The sequence below is a fragment of the Neopsephotus bourkii genome, unplaced genomic scaffold, assembly GCF_033783945.1.
Source record: "Neopsephotus bourkii isolate Nb327-2 ecotype Australia unplaced genomic scaffold, CSIRO-AGI_Nbou_v1 NB_1792, whole genome shotgun sequence".
NCBI classification, from domain to species: Eukaryota; Metazoa; Chordata; class Aves; order Psittaciformes; family Psittacidae; genus Neopsephotus; species Neopsephotus bourkii.
Genome location: NW_026902266.1, coordinates 6,015,118 through 6,031,241, shown reverse-complemented (window position 1 = coordinate 6,031,241; position 16,124 = coordinate 6,015,118). Strand labels below are relative to the sequence as shown.

The 16,124-nt window shown below is 53.2% G+C and overlaps 1 protein-coding gene across 3 annotated transcripts; it reads left to right on the top strand.

The window, feature by feature from the left end:
• The first annotated feature begins 302 nt into the window (after positions 1 to 302).
• On the top strand, positions 303 to 14,265 carry IFITM10 (interferon induced transmembrane protein 10). Of its 3 annotated transcripts, XM_061380092.1 has the most exons (4): positions 303 to 2,930; positions 3,588 to 4,003; positions 5,006 to 5,420; positions 13,996 to 14,265. In XM_061380092.1, the coding sequence occupies exons 2-4, from the start codon at positions 3,900 to 3,902 to the stop codon at positions 14,143 to 14,145; spliced, it is 669 nt and encodes a 222-aa protein (XP_061236076.1). In that variant the 5' UTR covers positions 303 to 2,930; positions 3,588 to 3,899; the 3' UTR covers positions 14,146 to 14,265. The 3 variants fall into 3 exon arrangements, with proteins under 3 accessions (XP_061236076.1, XP_061236075.1, XP_061236077.1); XM_061380091.1 differs by lacking the exon at positions 303 to 2,930 and having other exon boundaries at positions 3,485 to 4,003; XM_061380093.1 differs by lacking the exon at positions 303 to 2,930 and having other exon boundaries at positions 3,486 to 4,071.
• The last annotated feature ends 1,859 nt before the right edge of the window (positions 14,266 to 16,124 follow it).

Below are 16,124 nucleotides of genomic sequence, written 5' to 3'. Positions count from 1 at the left end.
AGTGTCACCAGCCTGACGCAGCGCTACTGATACATCAGGCACTCCCAGCATCTGTCCTAGCCTACAGCCTTCTCCTGGGGCCACATCTCCTGGCTGAGTAGTGCGAAGGCTACTCCTCCAGCAGGGGCTCCTCTGGGCCAGACAAAACTAGCTCCTACTCGACTTAGGCTATAAAATGGTCCTCCAACAGCCAAAGTAAGACTCCAGTTTCTAAGTCCAGCCTCAAACCAACTAGGATTTGGATGGAGTTCATGATCCCTGAGCCTGCTGATGAGGAACATGGGGTTTGGGAGGTTTTTTATTTATTTATTTTTTTAATGTAAGAAAAATCCATCCCTTTTGCCTTGCTGTGTGATTTTTTTTTTAGCCCTAGTGCTGCTGTACGGGAGCTGGAGACTCCAGTGCAGAATGAAGGCCCCATGTGCCAGGTATAAGATAAGAGCTAATCCCTTCTTTGAAAAAAGCATCATCTGCATAAGCAAGGCAGATGCAGGCGAGTCTCATCCAGTCTTCTGAGCCTAGATCTAAGCACACAGAGAGCTTAACTGATTTCCCCACTGGCGTGTCCCAAGCTTCTGCTCCCCCAGGATGCCTTAATACCCCAATCAGCTGTTCTCCAAGGTTAAAGAAATTACTTAACCCAAAAGGGCTGGCTGGGTCCTGGAAACCAATCATGCAGCCCACTGTTCCTCAATAGCCCAAGGGGAGAACAAGTCATCCACTGCCAAATATTTATCTACCAGAATATGAGAGTGTTGTTTCTGCTGGGGGGAATGTGGGGGGATTGTGCTTAAGCCTTTAATCATGCCATGAGTACTGAACATTACGTCTCAGCTAGAACAGCCACAGGCTTGGTCTTGGCCAAGAGCTGGAGAAGCCAAGAGCCAGGATTGTCCATCCATGCTTTTCCAACAGGGAGCAAGGCACAACCCGCCCCATGAGCAGCCTGCACACAGCCCCACATTATCTTACCCAGCAGAAACTCAGGTTGACACCATGTATTGCACCATCTCTGCAGAACCCCATGCACGAGACAGTTCAGTAAGTCACTCTGCTGAATGTCTCCACTAATGCAAAGAAGATAAGCATTTTCATGACATGTCCCCTTGAATAGTAGGGCACCTGGCCCTGACCCCCAGGTCTGTCTTCATGGGCCGGATCCTTCTCCAACCAGCTCTGCTTTGCCAAAAGCCCATCCAGACAAGGACCTGCCAGGGAGAGGGAGAATTAGACCCCTCTCTTACGGAGATGACTTGCTCATTTGGTTGCCTCAGCGGTACGTTCATTTGGAAAACTATTTTTGCTCACCATGAATGACTAAGCACATTGGTTTGGGTGCTGGTGGCTTTTTCCTTTTTCCGCTCTTTCTTGAATTTATTTATTTTTAGGTTCCTTTGGGAAGGAAAAGAAGTGGAGCGCAGACTGGAAGCTTAGAGGACAGGAGACGGAGATCAAGGGAGAGTGGGGAGATGGGTTTTTCTCCTGCAAGCCTCAGGCTACCTTACTGCTTACAGGGCTTAGCAACCCACTGAGGAATTTTATAGGAGGGATAGGAAGGAGCATTCAGGAGGCTGTGGGCTTTCTCCTTCAGAAAAACACAGGGTCAAGTCCTAGCAATTGTTTCCCAGAGAGCTGGAGAAGGCTTTCATATGGAAGACTTTCTCACGGGTCTTACAGCACTTGGTTATGATACAGCCCACATGTCTCTAACAAGATTACAAGAGAGTTGCTTTGGGGCAGGAAACATCCTTCTGTTCTATTTGTCTCATGCTTAGCACAAAGGGATGTGGGCCTTGACACCACAGTAATACAGATGACTATTCATAGTCACTTCAGCTTTTATTTGAAAGGAAAGTGGTCTAGGCTTCTGGTTGAGGGCTTGCATGCATGACCTTGAAGGACTGCCAGAAAACTGGAGGAGTGTTAATACAGAATATTGAGGGGGTTTATTCATTAAGCCATTTTTTTAAAGCCTGTTGCCTGATTTTGAAGAGTCATATGAATGGTTTTAGAACTGGTGGTGCTGTATATATGCTATTGTGATACACAGTAATAAATCTCTCATCACTCACACTTCACATCAAGAAAGATGATGAATTACCAAACCAAAGATCCAAAAGTGCTCTGCAAACTATAGGGCTGACCTGGTACCTGGAGAAGAGGAAAAGCAGCCATCCAACCTCCCTGAACTTTGTCTGCTGCACAGCAGGGAACGTGTCCACCTCTGTTGATCTGACATTCCCCTACCCCACCCTGCTGCCTCCTCTTGCCTCCTCCAGAAGCCCTCTTTGACCTTTTGCTCTGCTCATCCTCCATCCCTGCCTGATGTTAGGAAGAGGAGCAGCCCTACCTACACAACTTTCCCCAGGCAAATGAACAGCGGGCTCATCAGTAGCTCCTATGATAGGCACCAATCTGCATCCAAGGAGTTCCGTTGCTCCTCCTGAACCAGCTCTGCACAGCTGCGAGTTGCCTGGGATTGTCCAAGCCCTTCAGAAAAGCTGATGGAAGCTGGCTGCAGTTCTGCCTCTCCTGCAAACCTCTTAATCCCACAGGAGCATCATTCTCACCCCAGCACTGCTTCTGCTTCTTAGCAGCATCTTGGAGAGAAACCTGGGTCTCATCACAGGCAGCTGTGGCACTAATAAAACACTCTTTACTTTGGCAGCACCCAGCAGCACTTCAGCAGTGATAAATCCTGAACCAGATGCAATTTGTCCTTTTCTAACCAGCACAGGTTGGTTAAAGGACAGCGGGATTAAACCGGCCTTGTAGAGACTGGACCTTCTCCAGTCTGGGAATGCTGTGGACGTGCAAGACGTCCCCTCGCAGCACACTGACCCACGGGGATGAACACAGGGTGTGTGCACCTACACGGGAGCCAAACCGGCCTGTGAACAGCAGAATAAATTACCATCTTTATTCCTTAGGTCAGCACTTTGTAGGTAGGCTTAAGGCAATGCTGGAGGATTTCCCTTCCCCTGCAGGTACTGCTTGCACAAACTTCTGTTTGACCCAGCCTGTTTCTAGTGCTCTGGGACTCCCCTGCTCCCCTTCCCCAGAGCCACAGCCAAACCGGCTGCTGCCTCAAGGCCACCTGAGCTGGGCCGGGCTCTGCCACGTGCCTGACACAGTGTGTCCTCACATCCTCACCCTCCCAGTGCTACGGCTGCATCCTCCTGAATGACCTGCAAGCTGTCGCTGCACGGCACCAGCTGCTCTCCAGCATCACATCCCATGGGGGATGCTACCACAATACCCCAGAACTGGGTTTCCATGCAGCTCCCAGAGTAGCCTGCACAGGGAGGCAGCAAGCACTTCCCTGATCCTGTGCCAAGCCCAGGCATGGCCAAATCCTCCTGCGCTTGTCCATCCTTCATGACATCCCCACCTCCTTCCCCTAAAGCAGCCGCATGCCCTGCATCCTGCTGCCAGGGTGCTCCTGCCCCTGCCCACGCTGGGATTTGTTCAGTGCCGACAGGATTTATCCCCTTTCCATTCATCCCCCACGACCGCTGTGCTGCTGTCACCTCCCCTTGTCACGCAGTCCCAATCGTCCCCACACACCCCTGCCACTCTTCCTATAGGTTTCCACCCGGGCCCATGGGAACAAACACGCAGCGAGTCCCCACTGCAAAGGTCTCTGTGGGTGACGCAGGGGACAGTCGGGCAGAGCATCCCCTCCACAGGACCAGGGAAGACGCTCGGCCGGGGCCCAGAAGATGCCCTTCTCCAGTAAGGCATTACGAGGATGCTTCAAGCAGGAGGTGACGTCCCCGTGGGGCTGAGACACGGAGGAGCTCTCCTGCGCAGAGCATGTTCGGGGGAGGGAAGAGAGGAAAGGGGCTGCAGGCTGATCTTCCCATTCCCTATCACCCCCCCCTGCCCACCGCTAGTCCATGGGTGCCCTCCCTCCCCCATCCTTCCGCAACTCCAGCGCCGAGGAAGCCGAGCCGGAGGCAGTGCTGAGCCGGATATGCAGCGACTCCCCGCATCCCTCCTTGTGAGTATCCCTCGCTCCTCCTGATGCCTTCGGGGAAGACGGATGGACGGACGGACGAGCATCCAGAGGTGGACTAGTCTTCCCTATTTTCAAAGCTGGGGGGTGGGGGGGGTGGGGGGGCGGGGACGCCGACATCTTCCCACATCCCCTTCCCCATCCTCTGTCTTCATCCCCTCTTACCCCTCCTTCTCCTCCTCTCCGGGCACGATATTCTCCCCTTCAGAAATAAGGGGAGGGGGTGGTGGGCAAGACACCTGCTGGCAGGTGGAAGGACCCGGGGAATGCAGTCCCACCTGGAATCCCGCAGGGACTCTGCCGAAAGAAAACAACCAAAAAGGGTGGGAAATCCCTCAAAAAAAAATCTCCCCCCAGGAGGGAGGGAAGGAGGGAGAGCGAGGGGCCGGGCTGCTCTGCCGCACCGGGAGACCCGCTCCCGTCCCGACACGGGACAGAAAGCCGGAGGCCCCGGCAGACAGACCGACCGACCGACAGACAGGCGGGCACGGAGGGCTTGCTGGGGGTGCAGCCCGGTTTCAGCCGGCAACTCCCGCGGTGCCCCCCCGGCTCTTCCCAAGTGTTTCCTTCTCCTTGTATTTCTTTCCGTTATGTTGTTTCTATCTATCTCCCCACTCGTGGCTCGGCCGCGGGTCACGCAGGACAGCGGGCAGCGCAGGGGGGAGGCCGCGGAGAGGCGGAGGGATGCTGTCCGCCGCTGCCCGCTCCTCAGCCCCCGCCGCGGGGCCGGCGGCAGCTCCGCTCCGAGGCGGCGGCTCCGTGGTCCCCGGACGCAGCGGTACTCCTTCCGCCCCTCCGCTGCCCTCCTCTCCCCACTCCCTCGCTCCTCTCCCCGCTCTCTCCTCTGTCTCCCGGCCCCGCTCTCTCCTGCCTTCCCCCTACGTCTCTTCTTTTCCACTTCTTACCCCCTCTTTCTCTCCCCCCTCACCCCCCCGCGCCTCTCCATCCCCTCACCCCCATTTTTTTACGGGGGGTTTGCTTTGCCAGGGCAGAGCGCGGTGACGCCGCGGCAGCCACCACGGAGAGGACACAGGATCCCCCCTTGGGCCCGCCGTGCCCCTTCGAGGGGGTGGCCTGGACCCCTCGCTCCCCCCAGGGCCCCCCGCAGGGCTGCTTCGCCTGCATCGCCAAGCCCCCGGCTCTCCGGCAAGCTTCGCCGGTCCTGTCTCCTTCTTCTGCCGTTTATCTCATGGAGAGCAAGAGCTGCAAAGGGGACAGCCTGCGACCGGCGGTCCCGTGCAAGCACTCGGTGGAGAAGAAGACGATGACCAACCCCACCACTGTCATTGAGATCTACCCTGACACCACCGAGGTGAACGACTACTATCTCTGGTCCATCTTCAACTTTGTATACCTCAATTTCTGCTGCCTCGGCTTTATCGCCCTGGCCTATTCACTGAAAGTAAGTACTGAGCATGCAGCACAGGGTAATGGGTAGCTGGAGAGAGGGGGAGTGTTTGGGGGTCACGCCTGATGTAAATCACATTTTTGCCACACAAATGAGAGGTCCTATTCACTGGGGATGGGGATGGGGAGAGCAGAGGTGTGTTTTGGAGATAGGGATGCTGCTTCGAGTGGGGAAGATGTGCTTTGACTTGCTCAGATACCCTTGGAGTTTCCTGTACTGCAATAGCAGGATGATGGGCTGGCTTGGCTCATGCTGCTCCCGCAGGTATCCCAGAACTCAGTCCCTTCCTTGGGATCCTGTCAGTTAGAGATCATCAGGGTAGGACCCAGCAGCATCAGATGGTTGGGCAGAAGCAGTAAGAAGCAGAGGGCAGCAATCAGCTGGTGCCTGGCAAGTTGCAGCAAGGGAGAAGCTGCCAGGGTGCAGGGCAACCCTGCCTGTTCAATTCTTGCCCTCTTCCTAACTAAAACACCAGCTGGTGGCTAGCTCCTCTCCTCCCACCACTTCCAACGCCTATAAATCCCAAGGCAAGCCCTGGAGACCTGCCAGCATCATCAGAACAAGCCCCAGGTTGCCAAGGAGGTGGAAGAGGGCGCAGGGGGGCTTCACACAGCGTCATATCTAGAGGGAAATAGAGCTATGTTGATGGCGGTGGCATGGAGCACAGCCCATGATGGGGATAGGAGCAGGTTACTCCGGGTAGCTGCAGGGGAGAGCAGCCCGGCAGGGATGGCACCCAGCAAACAGGCAGCCCCTCAGTGGCTGATGGAGAGAGGGGCCAGGGCTGCCCTCCCCTTCCTGGCCTGACAGAAGCAAAACTAACTGAATGGATGTACAGAGAGCCCGGGGCGGTTGGGTGGCCCCGACAGGAGCGAGCTGATTTGTTTTGGCAGGCAGCATTTAGATGAAGGCCAGGGCGCAGACGGGCTTCATCACAGAAGATCAATTAACCCCATCCAGCTCCCACAAGCTGGACCGCGAGTGCCCAGTGCTGCAAGGAGGCTGCTCCTGAGCCCATCACGGTTTCTGGTAGAAAGGCTCAGGGACAAGTCTGCAGACCCATGCGCTAGGCAAACCCAGCACTGGCACTTTGGTGCCTGCCTCAGTTTCCCCCTCCCCAAGATGGGAGGTGAGCACACACTCACCACCCATGTAGCAGGCTTCACTGGACCTTGCTGCCTGGGCAAGTCCCTTAACAGTTTAAGTCATGCTGGGATTGAGCATCACCACAAACAGGACTGACCCAAGGGCAAATCCAGGCAGCGACAGACTAACACAAGTGGAGGGAGAGTCCCTTAACACCCCCCACTCTTTATGGAAGAAACTGGCTTCCTCCATATTTTTCATGTCTTTGCTCATCTGAATTTGCCTTTGAGATACAGTCAGTATCTTTCCTGTGCGAGAGGCATGGTTGCAGCAGGCTAAGAAACAGTGTCATGTCACCAGGACATGGCTGTAGCTACAGCAGATATCTATCTTGGTAGATGTGGTCCCTTCATTGCAGCTAGCAGGGGGACAGGACAGCCTGAGGACCAAACTGACCCAATACCCAGGGGACAGGATGGAGTAGGGCCTACCACCTACAAAGCTTTTACAGGCTGGACCCTTCACTGTCCTTGACACGAGGTGGAAGGAGGAACAAATCCCAGAAGTAACCTGGGATCGCCAGGGCAGAGGTGTGAGCTCAGCATCTGGCTGCAAAAGTCTAGAGGATATAAACTCCACTGTGAAAAAGGAAGCAGTGGTGAGGGAAGGCAAATGGTCAGATTTGCTCCAAATCAGAGAAAGGAAAATATAAGATGCCTGTCAAAACCCAGCCTTGGCTTTTGGACTGAAGAGGTGGCAGCTGATTGGATATAATGGTGGTACCCAAACAGATGTAATGCGGAGCAGGTAGAAATAACGCCGCTCTGGTCTTGGAGCTCCCCGGTAGCTGTGACTCTGTGGCAGTGGGGGAAATAGAAACAAAATGTTCCTCAGAGGCACAGGACAGAGGTAGCAAGTGGTTGAAAGGATGGCAGGTGCCTTCATGAGCTGCTGTCAGGATGGGTGGTGGGAAGCAACAGGGATGATGGGGCAGCAGCAGATCTGCCCTGGGGAAGACCACTGGGATGCTGAGAAAGACAGGATCCTCACTCATAGCTACTGCAAAAACCTTCACAACATCCTGGCTAGGCTGGATGTTGGAGTTATTTCTCCAGGAGCCTGTTGTTTTCATCTCTTCTATAGTCAGTGAGGTTTCTCCCAGAACTTCCGAGAAAGCAGAAGCAAGAAACATCCTGGGACAAATGTCCCTTTAAACAGACTTTTCTTGTTCTTCTGTAATTAAACGTAAGGACAATTGAGCAGCAGATACTTAAGTCACAGCCTTCCAAAGATGCCTGTGCTCTGCAGAGACCGAGTAAGGTGCTGTGGGAGGGAGAGGAGGGGAGAAGCCTCTTCCCTTCCCTGAGCCTGTTCTGGGATGTCTGACTGCAGAGTCCTTGACTGGTTTAGCACAGGGCTCCTGGCTGAAGGGCCACCAGTGTGCTGATGGCATCAAACGGTTCCTGGGTTATGGTTTTCACATTTCCTTTAAATAACTGAAATATCTAGCAGCCTCAGGAATCATTTCATTATCAGAGATAGCTTTTTCAATACCCTGCCATAAATGTCATCTGCTTTTGCCAGATTCATGCTGTTAATAAAACAGTAGATCCTTCATCCCCCAAGTCCGTGAGAGGTTTCATTAAGTATCTTAGCACACTGTAGTATCTCCACCAGTTTCAGCAGCATAAAGGCCACACTGGAAGATAGATGTATGCCTAGGTACAATGAATGTTACCATAAAGCTGTCTCATTCCCCATGCACACTTACTGGTTTTAGACCCTTCAGTGCCTCCATGTCTGCCTGGCCTTTTGCACATGAGCTACAGCCTTCTAGATCTCTTCTGCAAGGAAATGCTATTTCATGGTGACCAGTGTTTACTAAAAAATACCAGAAAACCACCCCAGAGTTAAAGAATTTATATGCACTTATTCAAAGAAACACATGAAGTCAGGCAAATGCAGAGACTGTGACACCCAAGCCAGGTACTCTGTGTGACAGACATCCCAGCCAAGTGCTCTGAGTAAGAATGCGATGGCACACTGCATCTCCATTTACACTCGTAGCAAGCCAGATCCTCAGCAAACGCAGCTTGTGGGGCTGCAGCAGAGTCACACCGACTCACATATCCCCCTTGGCTGATTTCTGGCATCTCAGGCTTCTCAAGATCAGCCTGAGCACAGTGTGTTGGTGCTGGTGGAGAAGAGATAAATAGCAGGACCAGGGAAGTTAGAAACCCTAAAGTTACCTTAACCCCAGCCCAGCACAGGTGTGATGATTGCTCCAATGGCAATGCTTTGGATTTGGTTGCTTTTGATAGGAGTAAATGCCGTGGACCTGATCCTTGGCAGCTCTCTGCCTGCCTCTTTCCCAGCTCCAAGCAGTAATGAATGATGCATCAGTGCTTGGTGGCAGGAGATTTCATTTCAGTCGTTAGGAGGTCCAGTTTGGGGAGATCCAAATCCTTTTCAGTATCCATTATGTCAGAGGAGCGAGACATATCTGAGACCAGCAGCGGTATAGATGCCTTGCTGTAAGGCAAGTGTGGAGACAAAGATGTTAAGAAGCACCACTGGCTTTTAAAGCCCCAACAGCAGCCTGCAGGGCTGCTTCCAGTTTTCCTGCCCCTCAAGGCCACAGAAATACGCAGTGTGATAGCACCCCAGGAGACATGAGCTCTCCTGCCTGTTCTCTGCCTGGCCCTTAGCACACAGCTGTGGGCACGGTTGTTTGCCTTCCCCTCTTGCCACTTGTTGATCTTCCTTGTTTCAAGAGGAAGCAGACGGGCACAGATCCATAGCTATTTATTAACTCTGAGAAGCAGGGAAGCTGTGGCACCTGGCCTCTCAGGCAAGCTCTCAGGAGGAGCAATGGCTTATGGAGGTGGGTGAAAAGCAGGGGTGACAGCCCCATGACACGGGCGCAGGCAGGGTGGAGAGCTCTTGACTGATTCACAGAGCAAATAAACCCAAGGATGCCTTCCAGAGCTCCTTATGTTAGGGACACTGAGCTCTGCACAGAAATCAGTTTACAGACAAGCAGCTGTTGGCTGCATGCTAAAATCCAGGCTGCCTTAAATACAGCCTCATTAGGATCGTTATCAACAAACCATTTGTCTCCTCCTGTAAGCTGAGGCAGCACTTTTTATTCACACAAGTTCCCTACTCCTAAAAACGAGAGGGGAGCTGGCTTCTGAGGAAGGAGCAGGCAGTAGGGAGAGCCTGGAGAGAAAACTGAAGGCAAAATCCCAAGGGGAGGAAGGACAGGGGATGGTGGTGAGAGGGAGGAGAGAAAGAACTCTTTGGTATCAGCATGCTGGATGTGTTGGAGGGCAAGGTGAGCTGGAGATGGTGGAGGACAAGGTGAGCAGCAGGGAGATGACAGGCAAGCAGGGATGGAGGAAAGGGCATTGCTGGTGTGGGAAGGAAGAAAGATTTGGACATTAAAGCACAAAAGCAGGCTGTTTCATGGAAGGCCAGGCACAGAAGAGGAAAGGACCTGTAGAAGTTCCCAAGCTGGATCAGAGGTAAGCTCTGCACTGCCCAAGGTGGAATATCCAAAGGGTCCACCACACAAGGCTTTGGGGTGCTTGGGGAAGGCCCGCAGCCAGCAGATGTAATTATCCTTACACCAGATATCTCAGTGCAAAGCAGGGCCAAAAGCCCCCATTTAGTTGTAGGAAAGGTGTGAAGGGTCAAAGTGATGATGGAAAAAGAGTCTGCAACTAAGGAAACACCACACCTGGGTCTGGGTAAGGGGGTGACCTTGGGGACCTGTGGAAGGAAGCAGCTCCGGGGGCTTGCGCAGCAGCTGCCAGCACATTATGGTAATGGTGGCCATGGAAGCATGAATGTAGGAAGAGCTGAGCCTGGGCTATGAGAGAGAGAGTGTCATCTCCTTTAGGTCAAAGCAGGGAAAGAGATTCAAGACTTACCTGCTCTCCAGAAGAGCTCCTCCTCCAGAATCTGGCTCAGGTGCCACAGTGAGACATTAAAGGGAGACGTCTGGAAGCATCTGGGGGTGCAAGGAGAGGCGAGAGGTTGAGAGGATTCACTGGAGAGATGTGGGAGGCCGGGGCTGCAAGTGGTTTGGTAGGAGAAACGCCTTTATGTTGCTCTTGTGTGCTGCAGAGACCCTGGCGCTTATTTGGTGCTTAGAGGCCCCTTTGCAACATAAATGATAATGGACAATAATGAATGATTTGCATGACGGTGACTTCTGAAGCTATATGTGTATGGGGAAATAGCAAGGGAGGAGAGGAAAGGGAGCAAGGAGTTGGTGACCAAGGCCAGAGCAGACAGAAGAGAGCTAGGGAAGGTAAAGGACAGGGGGCTACCAGAGATGGGAGATAGAGTTTCATGTAATGGAGGGCTGGGCAGGGGTAGGTGGAACCAGCTGGTGGGGCAGAGAGAGGAGGCAGCTGGGTGCCCTTTGGTGGGAGTGGAAGGCGGCTGTAGAACCATCATTTGGGCACAAACAGGAGGGAAGAAGAGAGATGGGAAGGACAAAAAAAAAAGGAACTGGGAGGAAAATGGTGGCACTGGGGAGGGGGCAGCCCCAGGCACCCCTCGCTAGGGATGCTTATCAGCAACAGGACTGGAGTAGGGCCAAGGGTAGGTCAGGTGCTAGTGAAGCATGCCATGGGAAAGAGCTACAGCGTCGGTCACGAGTGTGAGACACTGTCAGGTGGAAGAGGCTGCTGGGAGAGGGTAGGGTATGGAAATTAGGGTGGCAGGGTGCCCTGGGGACAGGAGGAGCAGGAGGTGAGGAGTGGGTGAGAGCTCCCTGAGGCCAAGAGGAACTGGCCCCGTAAAGGCAAAGTAAGCAGTTCACTGCAGGAGGAGTTGCAGATCTTGGTGTTCTGGCTATGCTGCTCTGCTGGAGAAACCTGTGTCTGCCTGGCAAACACTTGATGGCAAACACTGGCTTGCTTGCAGCAGAGCAACCTCTTCCAGGTGGCTTACAGTGGAGGAAGGGTCAAAAGGCATTTGCTCTGCATAGTTGCCTCTGGCAGCCACTGAGAAGAGGAAGCACATGAGAGAGCTTTAAAGAGCCTTCTGTGAGAAGCGGCTGGGATTTCTGTCCCAAATCAGTGCCTTTGGGTCTCTGGCTGCAGGGAGCTCTGCACTTCTCAGTGGGTGAGGATGTGCCAGCTGCCTGGCACTCCTGTGCCCTGGGGCGTTTGGGAGGATGCTAAACCAATGAGTAATTTCAAACATGTGTCACCCTGGACACACAGCTGACACAGAAAGGGGTGCAGGCTCCCAGGCTGCCAGCTTGCTGCCTTCCCAGGGGTCATCCCCACTGCTGGCAGCAACAGCCAAGCGTGCCATGGAGCTACATGGATGGCGCTGGCTCTAGCTGTAGGCTCCCAGGAGCGGGATGTAACAGAGGCCAAGGACATGGCACGGCAGGGTTTAATACAAGGAGAAGAACAGAGCTCTCATTCTTGCCTATGTGCCTGCCAGTGACAGCTCCTGCAGGCCTCGTGCCAGATACAGCCTCCGTACCCACAGTCCAGGATCAGTGAAGAGCAGAGGGTGCTTGTGCAGAGGTCCTCACTGGTGTGAGAGGAGAGGACATTGCCTGAGGTCTGAGATCTGGTTTTGGAGGCCCCATGAACCAGCATGGCTCAGTGGAAATGAAGGGGTTCAGCAGCCCTTCCCAATACCTAGCAAGCAGAAGGCTTTCAGGACAGCCCCGTGGGTAAGCACTGCAGGAGGGAGAGAGAAAAAAGTCATTAGGACGTGGTCTGAATCCATCGCAGTCTTTTTGGAAAGCTTCCTGGTCCGTAACAGCCTGTCAGTGTTTCTAGGTAGGACACCGGCACTGGTTCTGGCAGCCTGACACCGACACCTAGTGTTGGGCCGGCAGCTTCTGGTGGCGCTCGCCCTGCCGGCAGCGCAGCAAAGGACGGGGCCCGCCCGCAGCTTTGACCCTCTGGCCACAAAGCAGGCAGCGTAAGAGGAGCTGCGGTGCCGTGCCATGTGGCCCCTGGGTACCCAGCTCGGATACGGGAAAGGGAAGTGGGGTCGAATTTCCCGGTCCCTTTGCCCAAAATCGTTGTGGATCCAGCTGCCTGGGTCTGCTGAGTGCTGGCTGAAGGGGCAATCTGGGGACAAGGACACATATCTGCTAGGAAGAGATGAAGCCTGAGCAACAAGCAGATGAACCGCTGCTGGTGGGCAGTGCCATCAGTTGCCTGGGTGTGCCATCTGCTGCCTGCTCATGCTATTGCTGCCTGCTGATGCCATCACTGCCTGCGAGTGGTATCCACTGCCCAGCTGTGCCCCCATTGTCCAGCTGTGCTATCCACTGCCTCCTAGTGGCATCACTGCCTAGCTGTGCCATCTGCTGCCTCGCAGTGCCACGCACTGCCCAGCTCTGTCATCCGCTGAGTTGCAGTGCCATCCACTGCTGGTAATGCCATTGCTGCCTTCTAGTGGCATCACTGCCTGCTGGTGCCATGGCTGCCTGGAGGAAGTGGGGACAGGTCAGTGACACAGGCATGCACAGTTCTTACCCACTGCAGAGCTGTCCCAAAGCAAGCCCATGAATGTCACAGCCTGCAGGGTAATGAAAAGAGCAGAATGCGCTGTCAGGATTGAAAACTGCCAGTGGCAGAGGCGCTGCACGAGCTGCATCAGACCTGCAAAAGGAACTCATTAACCCAGGACTGCTTAATATGCTGGAGGCTTGTGCGCAGCCCTGGAGTTGCAGTAGGATGCTCTGCCAGCGCTCACCCACTCAGCCCCACAGTGCAGACAGAGGCATGGGGATGCACAGCGGAACTGCAGCCAGCCCTCTTGCTTGTAGCCCAAGTGAGGTGAATTCTGGGGCTGCAGGGCCAGAGGGCTATGACATGGTGGGAAGGATGCTTGAGTGTCCCTGTGCATGGGGTGCATGATGGCATCTCAGTTCCTTTATGCATCTTCAGGCTCAAACGACACTGCCCCACCCCAGAGGCCATAGGGACCTGGTTTGCCTGGTTGGTAACAGCAATGTGTCTTCTCTGCTTCCAGAGATTTCCAGCCCACAGGATTACAATGCTTGGCTTCACAGACTCAACCCATAGCAGGGCTGGAATGCAAACCACACCTTGGGGTGCCTTATGACACCCCAAGCATTCAAATCATAGAATCAGCGAGGTTGGAAAAGAACTTTAAGATCATCAGCTCCAACCTTTACCTCAGGACTGCCAAGCGCGCCACTAAACCATGTTACTAAGGGCCTCATCTACATAATCTACATGGGCTTTGAACACTTCAAAGTGTTTATCCTTGAACGCTTTGAACATTTTGAACACTTCCAAATGAAAAGAGGCCCTGCTCAGCCCTCATCTGCTATACTGGTACCCTACCCTCATCTGCTATACTGGTACCCTACAAGTGAACTGATTTTTTGTGAGTGTTGTTTGAAACACTTTGTCTTTTACATGTTTCCCAATTCTTTTTATTTAATTATTTTTGTTGTGTATCTCAGGTCCGGGACAAGAAACTCCTCAATGACTTAAATGGAGCAGTTGAAGATGCCAAGACAGCCCGTCTTTTTAACATCACCAGCTCAGCCCTTGCCACTTTCTGTATCATCCTTATCTTCATCTTCCTGCGATACCCCCTCACTGATTACTAGAGTGAGGCCAACAGCAGTGGCCGCCGCCAAAATGCCTCTATGCCAGAAGTGTCTGCAGTTGTTTCTTGTAGCAAGGACGCAAAAGAATAAAAACAATAATCCACCTTGATTGCAAAAAAATAAAGAGAAGAGCCAAATAAATACATAAATAAAAGTGAAAAGAGTTTATCAGCCCAGCTGAGCATACCCTTCCTGCCCCCCAAAACAGTACGTGACCTGCTGTAGCAAAGGGTCTCCAACACATGTACAGGGAGAAAAAATAGACCAAGAAATATTTATCTTATGGTCAACAAGCCGTGTGACAAGAGTGTGCGAAGCCCAGAGCCACGCATGCCTAGCAGCAGAGAGCTGAGCTCTGGGGAGCAGTGGGGTCTTGTCGAGCAGGAGGCACGTGCAGCGATGGATGGGTTCCACGGCAGGGCTGGCTCACAGCATATCAGGTGTGTTCAGACCACCCCACCACCTCCTGATGTATGGGGGTTTCTTTTCCTTTTCCTCTCTTGAATTTCATCCAGTGTTCAAACAACTCCCTACCCCTGGAGAGCTGAGGGTGCTAGGAAGTTCATGCTAGGGAGCCCCAATGTGTTACAGGGCAGGTTTCTCCTCAGGATCTCCTGGAAATGCTGAGAGGGAAGGCACTTTCTGGGGAACTCACCTAAGTCCCCTAAACAGATTCTGTATTACAGTATTCTGCAAATGGTCAATAAAAGATACCTCTGCTAACTGGTGCCGCTGGGTTAATTCCTTCCTTAGGAGGGCTGTGCTCCAGGTCCCTATAGGCTGACAAGAGAAATTGCTAGTGTCACCAGTGCCTGCTTGGAAGAGATTTAAAGCAGGAGTGAGGGATGCTGATGCAGGTCAGGGCAGCATGCAGCCGTGAAGGACAGTGCAGATCCAGATTTAAGAGCAGAGACCTCAGCGACTCCTGCAACGGTCGATCAATGGCAAGGAGTCAAAGGCAGTTGAGCAGGCAGGTCCCCCTCCCCTGCTAGGACCAGCACTGAACACAGAAATAAATCGCTGCAGCCTGAACCTGCTGCTACCGCAGCACTTCCCAGGGTCTTTATTGAGAGCCAGGTTTCAGAGGCACGATGCATTTGCTGCTAAACAACGCAGGAACTCAGAGCCCTTCCTGATAGCTGTCTGCTGTGCTGCAAATCAACACGCCCTGGCTTGGAAACACCACAAGTGAATAGCAAGACCAGGACCAAAATACAGCTTTTCAGCCCCTCTGTCCCTTCATTTAATCTCATCTGCCACAGCTGCCTCATCTTTTTCCAGCTCTATGATGACCTAGTGCCAATGGAGACCAGTTGCAGACCAGCCGTAGAACTGGGAGGAGGCAACAGTGCCCACCTTTGTGCCCACCACTAAAGCAGAGGTGCAGCAAGAGATAGAGAATGCAGACAGGCCGTCTTAGGACACTTCATGCCCTGCTGGGTGTGAGGTTAAATCACTGTGTTGTGTCTGGGCTCTGCCACAGCAAGCTGTGTGGACAGACCATAAGGATGCTTCCCTAAAAGCACCCTTCCTGCCCAGCTCTCTACACCTTAACCCCATCTGGGCTTAATTTATGGGGGAAGCTATGGGCAGAAGGACCTGTAGCCCTACCTACTCCCCACTCACTGGAGGGCATTTCCATACCAGTCCAGATCAGGGGGCTGTTTTGCACTTCAGTGTTCTCTGGCAGTGCAGTGCGTGGTGCTCCGCGAAGTATCTCGACCATGAACTGCTCTATGATCACCCATCCAGAGTTCAAGACCCTTCTCAACCTCCCCTGGTTATTTCTTGTTCTCTTCCCTAAAACAAGATCTGAGGGGTCATAGACATCAGCATTTCCATCCTAACACGTCTAGGGGATGTATCCAGTCCTTGTCCAAGCAGAGGAAGGAGGTGGCCTTTCTTGATGGCAATGCCTCTGAACAGGGTGCAGCCAAAATGACTTTCATTGCAGCCACCCTGTGCTGGCACCTGATAAT

Bases quoted from the DNA above. Each gene is read 5' to 3' on its own strand.
- IFITM10 (XM_061380092.1), top strand. From the start codon at position 3,900: ATGGGTGCCCTCCCTCCCCCATCCTTCCGCAACTCCAGCGCCGAGGAA. The intron at 4,004-5,005 runs GTGAGTATCCCT...TTGCTTTGCCAG, and splicing joins GACTCCCCGCATCCCTCCTT to GGCAGAGCGCGGTGACGCCG. The intron at 5,421-13,995 runs GTAAGTACTGAG...TGTGTATCTCAG, and splicing joins CCCTGGCCTATTCACTGAAA to GTCCGGGACAAGAAACTCCT.